At 36.8% G+C, this 18,674-nt stretch overlaps 1 protein-coding gene across 1 annotated transcript in view; it reads left to right on the top strand.

Annotated features, from left to right (window-relative positions):
• The window catches only part of ATP7A (ATPase copper transporting alpha), a 142,614-nt gene that overhangs the window by 81,904 nt on the left and 42,036 nt on the right, over positions 1-18,674 (top strand). Inside the window, exons 4-7 of the mRNA XM_060137474.1 lie at positions 1,142-1,631; positions 2,162-2,887; positions 8,112-8,318; positions 17,238-17,401. Of these exons, the coding sequence (XP_059993457.1) occupies positions 1,142-1,631; positions 2,162-2,887; positions 8,112-8,318; positions 17,238-17,401 (1,587 nt within the window). The remainder of the gene's footprint in view (positions 1-1,141; positions 1,632-2,161; positions 2,888-8,111; positions 8,319-17,237; positions 17,402-18,674) is intronic.

Below are 18,674 nucleotides of genomic sequence, written 5' to 3'. Positions count from 1 at the left end.
CCTGTGTCTTTTGGTTGGAGCAGTTAATCCATTCATGTTTAAGGTAATTATCAATATGTATGTTCCTATTACCATTTTCTTAATCGTTTTGGGTTTGTTTTTGTAGGTCCTTTTCTTCTCTTGTGTTTTGCACTTAGAGAAGTTCCTTTAGCATTTGTCGTAGAGCTGGTTTGGTGATGCTGAATTCTCTTAGCTTTTGGTTGTCTGTAAAGCTTTTGATTTCTCCATTGAATCTGAATGAGATCCTTGCTGGGTAGAGTAATCTTGGTTGTAGGTTTTTCCCTTTCATCACTTTAAGTATATCATGCCATTCCCTTCTGGCTTGTAGAGTTTCTGCTGAGAAATCAGCTGTTATCCTTATGGGAGTTCCCTTGTATGTTATTTGTCATTTTCCCCTTGCTGCTTTCAATAATTTTTCTTTGTCTTTAACTTTTGATAGTTTGATTACTATGTGTCTCCGCATGTTTCTCTTTGGGTTTATCCTGTATGGGACTGTCTGTGCTTCCTGGACTTGGGTGGCTCTTTCCTTTCCCTTGTTAGGAATGTTTTTGACTATAATCTCTTCAAATATTTTCTTGGGTCCTTCTCTCTTTCTTCTCCTTCTGGGACCCGTATAATGCAAATGTTGTTGAGCTTAATGTTGTCCCAGAGATCTCTTAGGCTGTCTTCATTTCTTTTCATTCTTTTTTCTTTATTCTTTTCCATGGCAGTGATTTCCATCATTCTGTCCTCCAGGTCACTTATCTGTTCTTCTGCCTCAGTTATTCTGCTATTGATTCCTTCTAGTGTAATTTTCATTTCAGTTATTGTATTGTTCATCTCTGTTTGTTTTTTAATTCTTCTAGGTTTTTGTTAAACACTTCTTGCATCTTCTCGATCTTTGCCTCCATTCTTTTTTGAGGTCCTGGATTATCTTCACTATCATTATTCTGAATTCTTTTTCTAGAAGGTTGCCTATCTCCACTTCATTTAGTTGTTTTTCTGGGGTTTTATCTTGTTCCTTCATCTGGTAAATAGCCCTCTGCCTTTTCATCTTGTCTATCTATTTGTTTCATTCTTGTCGGTGGTGAGATGATTGATATTTTTAAGTTCCATGTCATGTAATTTAATTAAACTGACTTCTGAAATTTCCTTCTGAAAGGTTTCACTGGAAGAAAAAAATGCAGCCATTATTTATGACCCTAAACTGCAGACTCCAAAGACCCTACAGGAAGCCATTGATGACATGGGCTTTGATGCTGTTCTGCACAATCCTAAGCCGCTCCCTGTTTTAACTGAGACCTTGTTTCTGACTGTTACTGCTTCACTGGCTCCGCCATGGGAGCATATCCAAAGCACATTGCTCAAGACGAAGGGTGTGACAGACATTAAAATTTCCCCTCAGCAGAGAACTGCAGTGGTGATAATAATCCCTTCTATAGTGAATGCCAGTCAGATAGTAGAGCTGGTTCCGGCTCTCAGTTTAGATCCAGGAACTCTGGAGAAAATGTCAGGAATTTGCGAAGATTTCAGTATGGCTCAAGCAGGCGAAGTCATGCTGAAGATGAAGGTGGAAGGGATGACCTGCCATTCATGTACTAGCACCATTGAAGGAAAAATTGGGAAACTGCAAGGTGTTCAGCGAATTAAAGGTAGTATGCCTAATGTTATTTGTTTGATTGATTTGCGAGGCTTAGTTTTCTGTTTTGGCCTTTTTAACTTTTGCTTTTTTTTTAAGCATGGGTTTTAAATATGTGGGACTAGAATGTTACTGCTTCATTGAAGTCTGAGGTACAGTGTATTCCCAGCATTAATGTTGGTAAAGTTAATGGTTATAAATAAAAGTTATGTGAATCTTGAACTAACGTAAAAGGCAGCCAGGGTGGTGATTCATGAAGTTCAGGGTTCTTAACACAACATGCCGAGGGTCCTCTTGACCTCTAATATGTTTCTATTCAGGCATGCAGAAACTTGGAGACCACAAATGTAGTGGTCATATCTTTTACTTTCTTACTATTCCATATCATTAACATTTTCTGAAAAGAACAGAATTATTTTAAGAAAGGATAATGAGAACAATGAGAGAAACTGTTGTATATGGTATTGATTTGGTCGACAGAATGTTTTCTGAAGTGGCCCAGGAATGACTGAAGTAAATAATTATTTTCCTTTTATTAACTAGTTTCCCTGGACAATCAAGAAGCTACTGTTGTTTATCAACCTCATCTTATCACAGCAGAGGAAATAAAAAAGCAGATTGAAGCTGTGGGCTTTCCAGCATTCATCAAAAAACAGCCCAAGTACCTCAAACTGGGAGCTATTGATATAGAACGTCTAAAGAACACACCAGTCAAATCCTCAGAAGGATCACAGCAAAGGAGTCCATCATATACCAATAATTCAACAGTCATTTTCATCATAGATGGCATGCACTGTAAATCATGTGTGTCAAATATTGAAAATGCTTTATCTACACTCCAGTATGTAAGCAGTGTAGTCATTTCTTTAGAGAATAGAACTGCCACAGTAAAGTACAAGGCAAGTTTAGTCACTCCAGAAACTCTGAGAAAAGCAATAGAGGCCATATCACCAGGGCAATATAGAGTTAGTAGTACAAATGAAATTGAGAGTACTTCAAACTCTCCCTCCAGCTCATCTCTTCAAAAGAGTCCTTTGAACATAGTTAGCCAACCTCTGACTCAAGAAACCGTGATAAACATTGATGGCATGACTTGTAATTCTTGTGTGCAGTCTATTGAGGGTGTCATATTAAAAAAGGCAGGTGTAAAATCCATACGAGTATCACTTGCAAATGGCAAAGGGATTGTTGAGTATGATCCTTTACTAACCTGTCCAGAAACCTTGAGAGAAGCAATAGAAGACATGGGATTTGATGCTTCCTTGTCAGGTAATATCATTTTTTTCTTTGATTCCTTTAATGTTCTTTTATTAACACTTTGCTGGTTCTTTTGGCTTTTATCAATGAGCAATGAGTAATAGGCACTGCTATTCCACTTTTTGGAAATAAGACATATGGAAGTAGTCAGCAGTGTATACAAGGATGCATAAGGATGTTTGCCTAATTATTTATAATATTTAAAAACTAGAAACATTAAATAAAGCATGATACCTTCATATGATGAAATGCTAAGCAGCCATAAAAAATTATGGTATTGAAGATACTTAATGCCACGGGAAAGTGTCTGAGATATTTTGTTAACTGAAAAAAAAGCAAGCAAAAAAGCTGTATGTTCAGTATGATCAAAATTTTATAAACACATGTATAAGGATTTATACCATGTATACGTTATTTATGTATATGAATGAATAAAATTCCTGGTAGGACATGAACTAAATTTTAACAGTAGTTATTTGTGAGTGTAGTTATTTGTGAGTGGTAGGATAAAGGTGATATTTTGTTTTCAATTTGCTTTCTTATGTATTTTAAGTTTGTGTGTGTGTGTGTGACAAGGATGTATGTATGTTTGTTTGTATGTATTTTTGTATATATAATATAGGAGAAGCAAATGTTATTTTAAAAAGAAAAAAGTAGAAATAAATAATAGAATTTTAACTGTAGTTTTGAATTTAGGCATTCAAATGAACCTGACTCTAGAACTGGCCCAAAGTCTTCCTGTTTCCTGGCAGCACTTACTTTGAACTAAAACCAAAGACGTATATCCAATGGAATTTGCCCATGTGAACTTGTTTTAAACTAGAATTGAACCTTGCCTTGAATTAAACTGGAAATTCCCTAAATGAAATTTCTTGCTGTAAATAACAATGGAAAAGTTGAATAACTAATTTCTAGACAATGTCATTAACCTTTCCTCTTCTGATCAGAATGAAAGATATCAAATAGCAGTGTTCTCTTTTCAAGCTCACTAAAACTGAGAAGCATAAAAAATTAGTCACATGCTCAAATTATTATGGTAGATAAGTGTCAGTGGAAAAGGACCCAGAGATGTAAACATTCTTAATTTTCATGTTCATGACAAATGGTAGAAATTATAGAACTGTCATTTCTTAAAGTCAAGATGTAGTTCACATACCATAAATTCACCCTTTTAAAGTACACAATCCAGTGGTTGTTAGTATATTCATAGGAATTTGCAGCCATTACCATTATGTAATTTTAGAACATTTTTATCAGCCTCCCAAAGAAACCTCATACTGGTTAGCAGTCACTCCCCATTTCCCCTTCACCTCCCCCTAGCCCAGCCCCTTTTATCTACTGTTCTGTTTTCTGGCTTTATGAATTTGACAACTCTAAGTACCATATAAGTGGAGTCAGAATATTTGTCCCTTTGTATTTAACGTATTTCACTTAGCATAATGTTTTCAAGATAACAAACGTTCATCCATGTTTGTGATATGTATCAGTACTTCATTCCTTTTTACTGCTGAATAGTATACCATTGTATGCATAGACCTCATTTTGTCTCTCCATTCATCAGTTGATGGAGATTTGGGTTGTTTCCACTCCTTGGCTACCATGAATAATGTTGTGATGAGCATTTGTTACAAGTTTTTGCATGAATATATTTTTTTATTTCTCCTGGGTATATACTAGGAGTGGAATTTCTAGGTCATATGGTGAATATGTTTAACTTTTTCAGTAACTGCCAAGCTGTTTTCCAAAATGGCTGCACCATTTTATATTCTCACTTAGAAGTCTCACTTTGATAAAGAAGATCTCAAAAGACCAAGATTCTTGTGCCTTAAAAAAGATACACACACACACATGCGCGAATATGTGCGCACACTGGAATACTACTCAGCCATAAGAAATGAAATAATGTAATTTGCAGCAACATGGATGGACCTAGAGATTATCATACTAAGTGAAGTGAGTCAAAGACAAATATCATATGATATCATTTTTATGTGGAATCTAAAAAAAATGATTCAAATGAACTTATTTACAAAACAGAAACAGACTCACAGACATAGAAAACAAACTTATGGCTACCAAAGGGGAAATGGGGGGAGAGATAAATTAGGAATTTGGGATTAACAGATACACACTACTGTATATAAAATAGATAAACAACAAGGACCCCTGTATAGCACAGGGAACTATATTCAATATCTTGTAATACCCTATAATGGAAAAGAATCTGAAAAAGATGATATATATCTGAAAAAGAATATATATATATATATATATATCTGGTTGATAACAAATGACTGCATTGTGTGTTTCTACTAGAGATCAGAGTTTAAGATACCACCAGAATTGTGGCTACCCATTTTCTGAATGCCAGTGTCAGTGCTGATCCAGGCTTCACAGTCTGCCACTCTGACCTGTTCCTAGAGGTACAGGGATCAGTGCATTTTGCCTTCATGTTATACCAGTCCTGGGTGGGCCATAAATGTTAAAGGAGGTAGTGAGAAAAATGGGAGGTGTTTTTTTATCATGACCATCAATCTCATCATTCTCTTAAAAAGACATAGTATATGAAATTGTCTTCACTAACCAATGAAAGCAAACACAATACTCAAATTCCTTTTCCTTTTTTGTAACTTTTTTATCTTTAATTTCAAACTTACAGAAAAGCTACAAGAATAGTACAAAGAATTCCTGTTTACCAATTTTACTCAGATTCCACAGTTGTTAATATTTTGCCACATTTGTTTTATCATTCTCTTTCTCTGTCGACAGACAGAGACATATATTCAAACACACATTACCCACACACGTATATACCATTTTATGAATCATTTGAGAGTAAGTTGCAGACATGATGTTTATAACTGTTTTTAAGCCATTTTCTGATTATGTATTTATTCTTCATATTACTTTAGACTGAACCTGCCAGTTTTGAGGATCAGATTGGAAACCCTTTCTTGAAATTTTTGGAATCTTTTCTGATTGTTGCCTCAAGTGCAGGAGAGTCAGCCTTCCTTTTGAATTCATTTAAGCATAAGTAGTGTGGCTACAGCTTATAGAAAAGCTAATTTAAAGAAACTAGCCATTTAATTCATTGTGGCTTTTTAACACCTGTACTGCCTCTGTGGCAGATGGAAGGTTTTGCTCTTCTTGCCACACTCACTGGGGTAAAGGTCACAATTTTATGAATCTTTGTTGAGAAGTCATGCCAATGTAGCTAAAAGGGATCACCTTGGGGCTTCCCTGGTGGCGCAGTGGTTAAGAATCCGCCTGACAGTGCAGGGGACATGGGTTCGAGCCCTGGTCCGGGAAGATCCCACATGCCGCGGAGCAACTAAGCCTGTGCGCCACAACTATTGAGCCTGCGCTCTAGAGCCCGTGAGCCACAACCACAACAAGAGAAGCCACCGCAATGAGAAGCCCACGCACAGCAACGAAGAGTAGCCCCCGCTCACCGCAACTAGAGAAAGCCCACGCACAGCAACAAAGACCCAATGCAGCCAAAAAAAAAGGGGGGGTCACCACTATGACTTATTTTAATTTAATACTGTACTTCTAGAGTGTGAAAGTTGTAGATGGTATTTAGGTTACTTCTGGTACCTGAAAGAACTAAATTACTCTGGAACAAGACTTAAAGTAATTGGTAGTATAAACTTTTTTTTTCATTGTCCAAGTTCAACATTAAGTCTTGATAGTAATAATTATGAGAGAATGAATAAGCTCCTGGCTAGATTAAAATAATGTTTTTTTTCAAAGCCAAAGCTATTTCCTTTGGGCAAATGAGCCTCCTTTTTGAATTTTTGGTACTATTTGGTAAATTTTTCCTCTTTGTTCTAAATAATACTCTCGTAATCTTAATGAATATCGTTTTCTGAACTGATCCACTTAAGACCAGAGACTGACTCATTTCGGAATTGGGAGAATCTTGTCCTTTGCTATTCAGAGTGTCCTTTGCTCTACTCAGACTGACAGTACTGCCGTCACCTGGAAGCTTGTTGGAAAAGTAGAGTCTCAGGCCCCACCCTAAATGTACTAAATCAGAACCTGCATTTTAACAAGATCTCCCAGGTGATGGTATGTGTGTTAAAATTTAAGAGCCATTATTATAACTGATTTGAGAAGTCTAGATCATCATTCATTAGGGGAATGCTAAGGCTTTTGTTAAAGTTTCTTCAAAAGATGCCCTTCTTCAGCACCCTAAAAACCAACTCTGCTATGCAAACTTTCCTCTGTCGGCTAGCCAAACAGACCTGAACCAGTTTTTTGCCCAAGGGGAAGAAATAACAAGTTAGGTTAGTGGAAATTTCCACATCACTTCTTTTCCTCCTTATCTGTGCAGGAGAGTAGAAACTCTAGCTTTTTTGCATGTATTGATACATGGATGTGCAAAAGGGAATACTTTCTCCCTTCTTGGGAGGTGATTAATACTGCAGTGGATAAAGTAAAGCAGAATAACAACTTTTCTGAGACTGCAGGGGAGCTTCTTGGATGACAGAAGCTTTCCACTGTTTCACAGTCCATAAACATTCTATGGAAAGAGTCTCTGAACACTCCTTTGCGAAAAATGAATATTACTGCTGACTTACTCTTTGCCTCTTCTTCCATTGTCCACAAAGGCATTTTAATTTTAAAAATACGATATATTGGTGTTAAAAGTTCAAACATACAGAAGTGTCTGTAGAGGAAGTTTGTTCATCTGTCTGTTATTCTGTTCCTGCTTTAACCCCATTCCCCAGAAGGAGCCACCATTAATAGTTTGGTATGTACCCTCCTAGGCTTTCTTTTGCAGGTTCTCATATATACACTAACAATTTTTAAATGACATTATACTTCAATGCTGTTTTGCCGACTGCTTTTGGTTCCACTTACTATATCACGAATTGCTTTACTCCCAGTATGTAAATTGTTAACATAATGATAAAAATTCATGATAAAAATAAGAGCTATCTATTAACAAACCATTGTCTACTCGGGTTTGGGGTAGAGATAATGGCTTGAAGATATTGATGTATAGTTTTGTTTATTCAGTTAGTTCAGATTTTCCCGAGAATTGGGATGGGCAGTGTTGAACTTGGAAGTCACTTCCTAGAAAGTGTAGAGATAACATTGCACTGGGCTCTAGGTCCATTACAATTTTAAAGGAGTGGATTGACAGTGCCAGGTGGTGTGGATTGTGATGAGTGACGAGGATGCAGCTGGAGAATACCTCAAATGAAAAGAATCTTTTCCTGTCCACCAGATACAAATGAGCCACTGGTAGTAATAGCTCAGTCCTCATCGGAAATGCCACTTTTGACCTCAACTAATGAATTTCATACCAAAATGATGACACCAATTCATGACAAAGAGGAGGCAAAGACTTCATCTAAGTGTTACATACAGGTCACTGGTATGACTTGTGCTTCCTGTGTAGCAAACATTGAACGGAATTTAAGACGAGAAGAAGGTAAGACACTCTTAAAGCCTGTTGTTTTATGTATTAGTTTGAGGACTCTGTCCTTTTTGTCTTCTTATGTGTTTTGTAACCATGTTTATGACTCTTGCCAAGGCCTCATAAAGACTATCAGTGATTTTCAGGACAATCTTGACTTCCTGACAACCAGTTTTTGTTAGTGTTTTGTTCCCTTAGATATAGTTCCTGTCTTGTTTACCTCATGGCCACATTTTAATATCAATGAAGTTTGTAGTCAAATAGCAAAAGGAAATACATAAGATTACTATTCTTTATGGACCTTGGCTGCAATGGATGTTAAGAAACATGAATTTTCTGATAAAGTTATGCTTAAAACTAACAACTACAATCCATAAGTTTCAATATTACTATATCCAGGCCAAGCACTGGACCAAAGCCAAGTTTGTTTAGAATTATTCTCTTCCAACAATTTGATCACTGATCTTTGCTTGCAGTAAAAGTGTTCAAAAGTTACTTAATATTGTGTACAAGTTGTCATTTTAGGTTACAAATTCTTAGAATAGCTATAATACATATATATATTTAATTTTTGAATTTTATTTTATTTTGTATACAGCAGGTGCTTATTAGTTATCCATTTTATACATATTAGTGTATATATGTCAATCCCAATCTCTCAATTCATCACACCACCACCCCCTCACCACTTTCCGTCCTTGGTGTCCATACGTTGTTCTCTGCATCTGTGTCTCAACTTCTGCCCTGCAAACTGGTTCATCTGCACCATTTTTCTAGGTTCCACATATATGCATTAATATACGATATTTGTTTTTCTCTTTCTGACTTACTTCACTGTGCTTGACAGCCTCTACATCCATCCACATCTCTACAAATGACCCGATTTCATTCCTTTTTATGGCTGAGTAATATTCCCTTGTATATATGTACCACATCTTCTTTATCCATTTGTCTGTTGATAGGCATTTAGGTTGCTTCCATGACCTGGCTATTGTAAATAGTGCTGCAATGAACATTGGGGTGCATGTGTCTTTTTGAATTATGGTTTTCTCTGTGTATATGCCCAGTAGTGGGATTGCTGGGTCATATGGCATTCTATTTTTAGTTTTTTAAGGAACCTCCATACTGTTCTCCATAGTGGCTGTATCAATTTACATTCCCACCAACAGTGCAAGAGGGTTCCCTTTTTCTCCACAGCCTCTCCAGCACTTATTGTTTCTAGATTTTTTGATGATGGCCATTCTGACTGGTGTGAGGTGTTACCTCATTGTAGTTTTGATTTACATTTCTCTAATGATTAGTGATATTGAACATCCTCTCATGTGTTTGTTGGCCATCTGTATATCTTCTTTGGAGAAATGTCTATTTAGGTCTTCTGCCCATTTTTGGATTGGGTTCTTTGTTTTTCTTGATTTTTTTTTTTTTTTTTTGCGGTACGCGGACCTCTCACTGCTGCGGCCTCTTCCGTTGTGGGGCACAGGCTCTGGACGTGCAGGCTCAGTGGCCATGGCTCACGGGCCTAGCCACTCCGTGGCATTTGGGATCCTCCCGGACCGGGGCACGAACCTGTGTCCCCTGCATCGGCAGACGGACTCTCAACCACTGTGCCACCAGGGAAGCCCTGTTTTTCTTGATACTGAGCTGCATGAGCTGCTTGTATATTTCGGAGATTAATCCTTTGTCACTTGCTTCGTTTGCAAATATTTTCTCCCATTCTGAGGGTTGTCTTTGTGTCTTGTTTGTAGTTTCCTTTGATTTGCAAAAGCTTTTAACTATCATTCGGTCCCATTTGTTTATTTTTGTTTTTATTTCCATTACTCTAAGAGGTGGATCAAAAAAGATCTTGCTGCGATTTATGTCAAAGAGTGTTCTTCCTGTGTTTTCCTCTAAGAGTTTTATAGTGTCTGGTCTTACATTTAGGTCTTTAATCCATTTTGAGTTTATTTTTGTGTGTGGTGTTAGGGAGTGTTCTAGTTTCATTCTTTTACATGTAGCTGTCCAGTTTTCCCAGCACCAATTATTGAAGACACTGTCTTTTCTCCACTGTATATCCTTGTCTCCTTTGTCATAGATTAGTTAACCATAGGTGTGTGGGTTTATCTCTGGGCTTTCTATCCTGTTCCATTGATCTATATTTATGTTTTTGTGCCAGTACCATATTGTCTTGATTACTGTCCCTTTATAGTATAGTCTGAAGTCAAGGAGCCCGATTCCTCCAGCTCCGTTTTTTTCCCTCAAGACTACTTTGGCTATAAGGGGTCTTTTGTGTCTCCATACAAATTTTAAGATTTTTTGTTCTAGTTCTGTAAAAAAATGCTATTGGTAATTTGATAGAGATTGCATTGAATCTGTAGATTACTTTGGGTAGTATAGTCATTTTCACAATATTGATTCTTCCAATCCAAGAACATGGTGTATCTGTCTATCTGTTTGTATCATCTTTAATTTCTTTCATCACTGTCTTATAGTTTTCTGCATACAGGTCTTTTGTTTCCCTAGGTAGGTTTATTCCTAGGTATTCTATTCTTTTTCTTGCAATGGTAAATGGGAGTGTTTCCTCAATTTATCTTTCTGATCTTTTGTTGTCAGTGTATAGGAATGCAAGAGATTTCTGTCCATTAATTTTGTATCCTGCTACTTTACCAAATTCATTGTTTAGCTCTAGTAGTTTTCTGGTAGCATCTTTAGGATTCTCTATGTAGAGTATCATGTCATTGGCAAACAGTGACAGTTTTACTTCTTCTTTTCCAATTTATATTCCTTTTATTTCTTTTTCTTCTCTGATTGCCGTGGCTAGGACTTCCAAAACTGTGTTGAATAATAGTGGCAAGAGCGGTCATCCTTCTCTTGTTCCTGATCTTAGAGGAAATGGTTTCAGTTTTTCACCATTGAGAATGATGTTTGCTGTGGGTTTGTCGTATATGGCCTTTATTATGTTGAGGTAGGTTCCCTCTCTGCCCACTTTCTGGAGAGTTTTTATCCTAAATGGGTGTTGAATTTTGTCAAAAGCTTTTTCTGCATCCATTGAGATGATCCTATGGTTTTTATTTTTCAATTTGTTAATATGGTGTATCACATTGATTGATTTGCATATATTGAAGAATCCTTGCATCCCTGAGATAAATCCCACTTGATCATGGTATGTGATCCTTTTAATGTGTTGTTGGATTCTGTTTGCTAGTATTTTGTTGAGGATGTTTGCATCTATATTCATGAGTGATATTGGACTGTAATTTTCTTTTTCTGTAGTATCTATGTCTGGTTTTGGTATCAGCGTGATGGTGGCCTCATAGAATGAGTTTGGGAATGTTCCTTCCCCTGTACATTTTTGGAAGAGTTTGAGAAGGATGGGTGTTAGCTCTTCTCTAAATGTTTGATAAATTCATCTGTGTAGCCATCTGGTCCTGAACTTTTGTTTTTTGGAAGATTGTTAGTCACAGTTTCAATTTCATTACTTGTGATTGGTCTGTTCATATTTTCTCTTTCTTCCTGGTTCAGTCTTGGAAGGTTATACCTTTCTAAGAATTTGTCCATTTCTTCCAGGTCGTCCATTTTATTGGCACAGAGTTGCTCGTAGTAGTCTCTCAGGATGCTTTGTATTTCTGTGGTGTCTGTTGTAACTTTTCGTTTTTCATTTCTAATTTTATTGCTTTGAGTCCTCTCCCTCTTTTTCTTGATGAGTCTGGCTAATGGTTTATCAGTTTTGTTTATCTTTTCAGAGAGCCAGCTTTTAGTTTTATTGATCTTTGCTATTGTTTTCTTTGTTTCTATTTCATTTATTTCTGCTCTGATCTTTATGATTCCTTTCCTTCTGCTAACTTTGGATTTTGTTTGTTCTTCTTTCCCTAGTTCCTTTAGGTGTAAGGTTAGATTGTTTCTTTGAGATTTTTCTTGTTTCTTGAAGTAGGCTTGTATAGCTATAAACTTCCCTTGTAGAACTGCTTTTGCTGCATCCCATAGGTTTTGGGTCATCGTGTTTTCATTGTCATTTGTCTCTAGGTATTTTTTGGTTTCCTCTTTGATTTCTTCAGTGATCTCTTAGTTAGTAACATATTGTTTACCCTCCATGTGTTTGTATTTTTTACGTTTTTTTCCCTGTAATTCATTTCTAATCTCATAGGGTGGTGGTCAGAAAAGATGCTTGATATGATTTCAGTTTTCTTAAATTTACTGAGGCTTGATTTGTGATCCGAGATGTGATCAATCCTGGAGTATGTTCCATGTGCACTTGAAGGAAGTGTAATCTGCTGTTTTTGGAGGCAATGTCCTATAAATATCAATTAAATATATCTGGTCTATTGTGTCATTTAAAGTTTCTGTTTCCTTTTTAATTTTCTGTTTGGATGATCTGTCCATTGGTGTAAGTGAGGTGTTAAATTCCCCCACTATTAGTATGTTACTGTCAATTTCCTCTTTTTTGGCTGTTAGCAGTTGCCTTATGTATTGAGGTGTTCCTATGTTGGGTGCATATATATTTATAATTGTTGTCTTCTCCTTGGTTTGATTTCTTGATCATTATGTAGTGTCCTTCCTTGTCTCTTGTAACATTTCTTTACTTTAAAGTCTATTTTATGTGATATGAGTATTGCTACTCCAGCTTTCTTTTGATTTCCATTTGCATGGAATATCTTTTTCCATCCCCTCACTTTCAGTCTGTATGTGTCCCTAGGTCTTAAGTGGGTCTCTTGTAGACAGCATATGTATGGGTCTTGTTTTTGTATCCATTCAATGAGCCTGTGTCTTTGGTTGGAGCATTTAATCCATTCACGTTTAAGGTAATTATCAATATGTATGTTCCTTTTACCATTTTCTTAATCGTTCTGGGTTTGTTTTTGTAGGTCCTTTTCTTCTCTTATGGTTCCCACTTAGAGAATTTCCTTTAGCATTTGTTGTAGAGCTGGTTTGGTGGTGCTGAATTCTCTTAGCTTTTGGTTGTCTGTAAAGCTTTTGATTTCTCCATTGAATCTGAATGAGATCCTTGCTGGGTAGAGTAATCTTGGTTGTAGGTTTTTCCCTTTCATCACTTTAAGTATATCATGCCACTCCCTTCTGGCTTGTAGAGTTTCTGCTGAGAAATCAGCTGTTAACCTTATGGGAGTTCCCTTGTATGTTATTTCTTGTTTTCCCCTTGCTGCTTTTGATAATTTTTCTTTGTCTTTAATTTTTGATAGTTTGATTACTATGTGTCTCGGCGTGTTTCTCTTTGGGTTTATCCTATATGGGACTGTCTGTGCTTCCTGGACTTGGGTGGCTCTTTCCTTTCCCATGTTAGGAATGTTTTTGACTATAATCTCTTCAAATATTTTCTTGGGTCCTTCTCTCTTTCTTCTCCTTCTGGGACCCGTATAATGCAAATGTTGTTGAGCTTAATGTTGTCCCAGAGGTCTCTTAGGCTGTCTTCATTTCTTTTCATTCTTTTTTCTTTATTCTGTTCCATGGCAGTGATTTCCATCATTCTGTCCTCCAGGTCACTTATCTGTTCTTCTGCCTCAGTTATTCTGCTATTGATTCCTTCTAGTGTAATTTTCATTTCAGTTAATGTATTGTTCATCTTTGTTTGTTTGTTCTTTAATTCTTCTAGGTGTTTGTTCTTTAATTCTTCTCGGTGTATGTTAAACATTTCTTGTGTCTTCTCGATCTGTGCCTCCATTCTTTTTCCAAGATCCTGGATCATCTTCACTATCATTATTCTGAATTCTGTTTCTGGAAGGTTGCCTATCTCCACTTCATTTAGTTGTTTTTCTGGGATTTTATCTTGTTCCTTCATCTAGTACATAGTCCTCTGCCTTTTCATCTTGTCTGTGTTTCTGTGAATGTGGTTTTTGTTCCACAGGCTGCAGGATTGTAGTTCTTCTTCCTTCTGTTGTCTGCCCTCTGGTGGATGAGGCTATCTAAGAGGCTTGTGCAAGTTTTCTGATGGGAGGGAGTGGTGGTGGGTAGAGCTGGGTGCTGCTCTGGTGGGCAGAGCTCAGTTAAACTTTAATTCCCTTGTCTGCTGATGGGTGGGGCTTCGTTCCCTCCCTGTTGTTTGTTTGGCCTGAGGCGACCCAACCCTTGAGCCTACTGGGCTCTTTGGTGGGAGCAATGGCGGACTCTGCTAGGGCTCACACCAAGCAGCACTTCCCAGAACTTCTGCTGCCAGTGTCCTTGTCCTCGCTGTGAGACACAGCCACCCCCTGCCTCTGCAGGAGACCCTTCAACAGTAGCAGATAGGTCTGGTTCAGTCTCCTATGGGTTCACTGCTCCTTCCCCTGGGTCCCGATGCATACACTATTTTGTGTGTGCCCTCCAAGGGTGGAGTCTCTGTTTCCCCCAGTCCTGTCAAAGTCCTGCAATCAAATCCCGCCAGCCTTCAAAGTCTGATTCTCAAGGAATTCCTCTTCCCATTGCCGGACCCCCAGGATGGGAAGCCTGACGTGGGGCTCAGAACCTTCACTCCAGTGGATGGACTTCTGTGGTATAAGTGTTCTCCAGTTTGTGAGTCACCCACGCAGCAGTTATGGGATTTGATTTTATTGTGATTGCTCCCCTCCTACTGTCTCATTGTGGATTCTCCTTTGTCTTTGGATGTGGGGTATCTTTTTGGTGAGTTCCCGTGTCTTCCTGTCGATGATTGTTCAGCAGTTAGTTGTGATTCTGGTGCTTTCACAGGAGGGAGTGAGGGCAGGTCCTTCTTGTCCACCATCTTCAAGCCATTCTACAATATTGGTTTTTAATCAGTCACACTCAGATGTTTTAGCTTAAAATTTTGCACTCACATTAATGGACTTCGCAGTATGCATAGTAGATTTGTTAACCGTAGAGATACATGAGTATGTTTAATGAGCCTGAAGTCATAGGTTTGGTACTCAAACAGCCCTCGCCCAAGATGTCTTAATGATACATGCTGTTACTCAGAAGGGCTGAATAAATATGATTATTATAAGCTTATCCCCACTATTGGGGAAATAACTCAAAGTATACACTGTAATAATGGAATTCTGTAGCCAGTGGAATCACCTTATATGTAAAGGCCAGAACATTATTGTAACAAAATGTATGTTATACACTAGAGTCATCTTCAGTTCAATATTTTCTTGTTTGCATTCTTTCATTTCTGCGTCCTTCATTTCAGCCTCCATTATATCTAATTATAATGCAGTCAGGGCTAAATTACACTTTGAGTGATTAAAAAAGAACAGGAGGGAAGTTGCAAGCAAATGAAAGCAAAAAGAAGTTTTCAAGGGGTCTGTTTAATTTTAGAACAAACTCTTTTGGGGCAGTTCAGAAATAGCCTTTCTCATGAGACAAGCAATGCCTGTTACAAATTACAGTTACAGATCTTTTTTCTTCTTTAATCCATTAAGCTGATACTTCCAGTTACCTTCTACTACCCCTTTACTTCCTCCTAACCCAGTTAGGCATACCATTGCCCTAGCTGGGGTCACTACATTCACTTTTGTTTTTTTAATTAAGTGACACTGGTCTTCCCTCAGTTTCATCTGCATTATATTTTTAAAAATGAATTGATAGAGTTCTAATTATATTTTGAAGTAAGAATTTTAAAAATTTTCCATAATTTATATAAGTATGAAACATGTTTTTGAAACTTGAAAACCCAGATTTTCTCTTTCTCTTTGGCTGTAGATTACATTCAACTGAAGCAAGAAGATTTTTTTCCTACTTTCTCTACACCCTTCTCTTATTACTGATACTTTCCTGTGATCTGATCTTCTGAATTATTTGGTACCCACAAAACCCAGTGTGTAACCATTATTTTTTCCAAAGAAAAGAATAGTATTTTATTTTTTAACCACTTTTATACAGAAAACTTAGATTATATTAGATACTTTGTCTTCTTATTAAAAACTATTATTAAATTAATATTTGGATATTTCTTCTTTTTTTCAAAACCCAGATCTAACCTATGGACTGTTTATCCCTATTCCCTGTCTGGTAGCCACCAAGGGTTGCTGATTCCTAGAAAGAACTGCCGTTTCTACTTCACGTTATTAATTTTCTTCCTGGCAGTTACAGCAATAGCTGGTCTAGAGAAGTGGGATGGTTGTTAACAAAATGCTTACACCAGAGAACAGCATGACTGCCATAAAATGAACTTCTTTGTTAAGTTGTGTGGCACTTTTTTTTTCTTAGGAATAAGAGCATTTTAGATTAGTGTATGTCAGACAATAAAACTTGAGAAAGAAATTACTGTTATTTGGCAATATTGTAATGTGTATGTTGGTATATTCTTGGGTTCTTTGCTACAACTGCAGTCATTTCCTAAGTACACGAGTTCCTTTCTCTAGGACTCTGTCTTACGAGTTTCTAAAAATACTTTATATTTACATGATAAGGTCTCAATGGATTACAATTCATGGGCATTATTTGGATCCCAATTCAAGCAAACAAACAAAGAGTGTTAAACAGTTATAAGACAGTTGTGGAAATGTGAACATTGCCTGGATATTTGATGATATTGAGGAATTATTTTAGGTTTGATAATGGTATTATGGTTCTTTTTTAAAGAAAAGAGTCTTATCTTTTAGTTATATGTATTTAAATATTTACATATGATACGATATCTGGGATTTGCTTCAAAATAATCAGGGTAAAGGGCAGAGAGTGAGTGGGTAGGAATATATATGAAACAAGAGCAGCCCAGTGTTACTGATAATTACTGAAGCTGAGAGATGGGTACATCAAGTTTATTATGTTTTCTCTTTTGTGTGTGTGTGTGTATGTATTTGAAAATTTCCATACTAAAAAGTTTTTTAAAATGAAGCCTTCTTTTAAAATAGTTTTGATTTTGGCTCAATACTGTATAAAAGTTAAGAAATAAATTTCTCCAGATTCACTTAATCCTTTCACAGTTAAATGAAAAAAAAACTATCATAAGATTATTATTTTTATGAGAAATGTTATCTGAATTGTTTTTCTTATCAATATTCCTAGGAATATATTCTGTACTTGTGGCTCTGATGGCTGGGAAGGCAGAAGTAAGATATAACCCTGCTGTCATACAACCCCCGATGATAGCCGAGTTAATCCGAGAGCTTGGATTTGGAGCCACTGTGATAGAAAATGCTGATGAAGGGGATGGTGTTTTGGAACTTGTTGTAAGTAAGACATTTTGTGTGGTTAATAGAATTTGCAGGAAAAACTTGGCAAGAATTCAGAAAAGAGTTTGAAAAATAATTAAAATGTGGGGACAATAAAACATAAAATGAAAATTAAGGAAACTGGAAAGATATGACAATGGTGGCCTTCAAGCATAGAATGTAAAAGATAATCATCTCAGGCTTCCCTGGTGGCACGGTGGTTGAGAGTCCGCCTGCCAATGCAGGGGACACGGGTTCGTGCCCCGGTCCGGGAAGATCCCACATGCCGTGGAGCGGTTAGACCCGTGAGCCATGGCTGCTGGGCCTGTGCATCTGGAGCCTGTGCTCTGCAGTGGGAGAGGCCACAACAGTGAGAGGCCCGCGTACCACCAAAAAAAAAAAAAAAAAAAAAGATAATCATCTCTATTAAGAACCAATAAACAAGAATTGGGTTTGAATGAATAAATGAAAATCAACTTCTAAAATATAGTATGATTCCTACATGAAATTACTAGAAGAAATATTTGGAGCTTTTTTCAATATTCTATTTTAAAAATTTCAGACATCAGGAAAGTCAAAAGAACTGTACAGTTGAACATTCTTACACACACTGCATAGATTCTACAATTAACATTTTACTATATTTGTTTTATCATACATCAGTCCATTGTGGAAATAATTTTAAACTCACAAAGAAATTGCTAAAATAGTACAGAGGATTTCCCTGTAGCCTCTACCTAGCTTTTCCCAGTGATAACATCCAATCTATCATTTAAAAAATAATATTAGAGTAGGAAGAGTCTTTCTAAATATCATACAAAATCCATAAAAGACAAGGTTGATAACTTCAGGTACATAAAAATTTCTTCTTGGGAGAAAAACACCATAAACAAAGTCTAAAGGCAAGTAAAATAATTGTAATTCATATCATAAATGAAGGTTAATTTCCTTAATATATGAAGAAGTGTTGTAAATCAATAAGAGCCATCAAACCAAAAGAAAGATGGTAAAGGATATGAACTAACAGTTCACAGAAAAACCAAAACAATACCTCTTTAAATGAAAAAATGTTCGATGTCACTTTTAATAAGAGTAAAGCAAATTAAAACTGCACTGAAATGCCATTTTCCACCTGTGAGATTGGTAAAGATAAAAAGCAATTTTGTTAACACTGTGTTTGATCTTTCATATATTGCTGGTGGAATGTCAATTGAGACAAGGACTCAACAGAAGAATTTGGCAATATCTATCAAAAGTAAAATTGCGCATAGCCTTTGCCTCAGAAGCTCCA

Source organism: Lagenorhynchus albirostris, chromosome X (assembly GCF_949774975.1).
Source record: "Lagenorhynchus albirostris chromosome X, mLagAlb1.1, whole genome shotgun sequence".
Lineage (NCBI taxonomy): Eukaryota > Metazoa > Chordata > Mammalia > Artiodactyla > Delphinidae > Lagenorhynchus > Lagenorhynchus albirostris.
The sequence above is the reverse complement of the archived record's forward strand: the minus strand, read 5'-3'. Positions and strand labels throughout refer to the sequence as shown.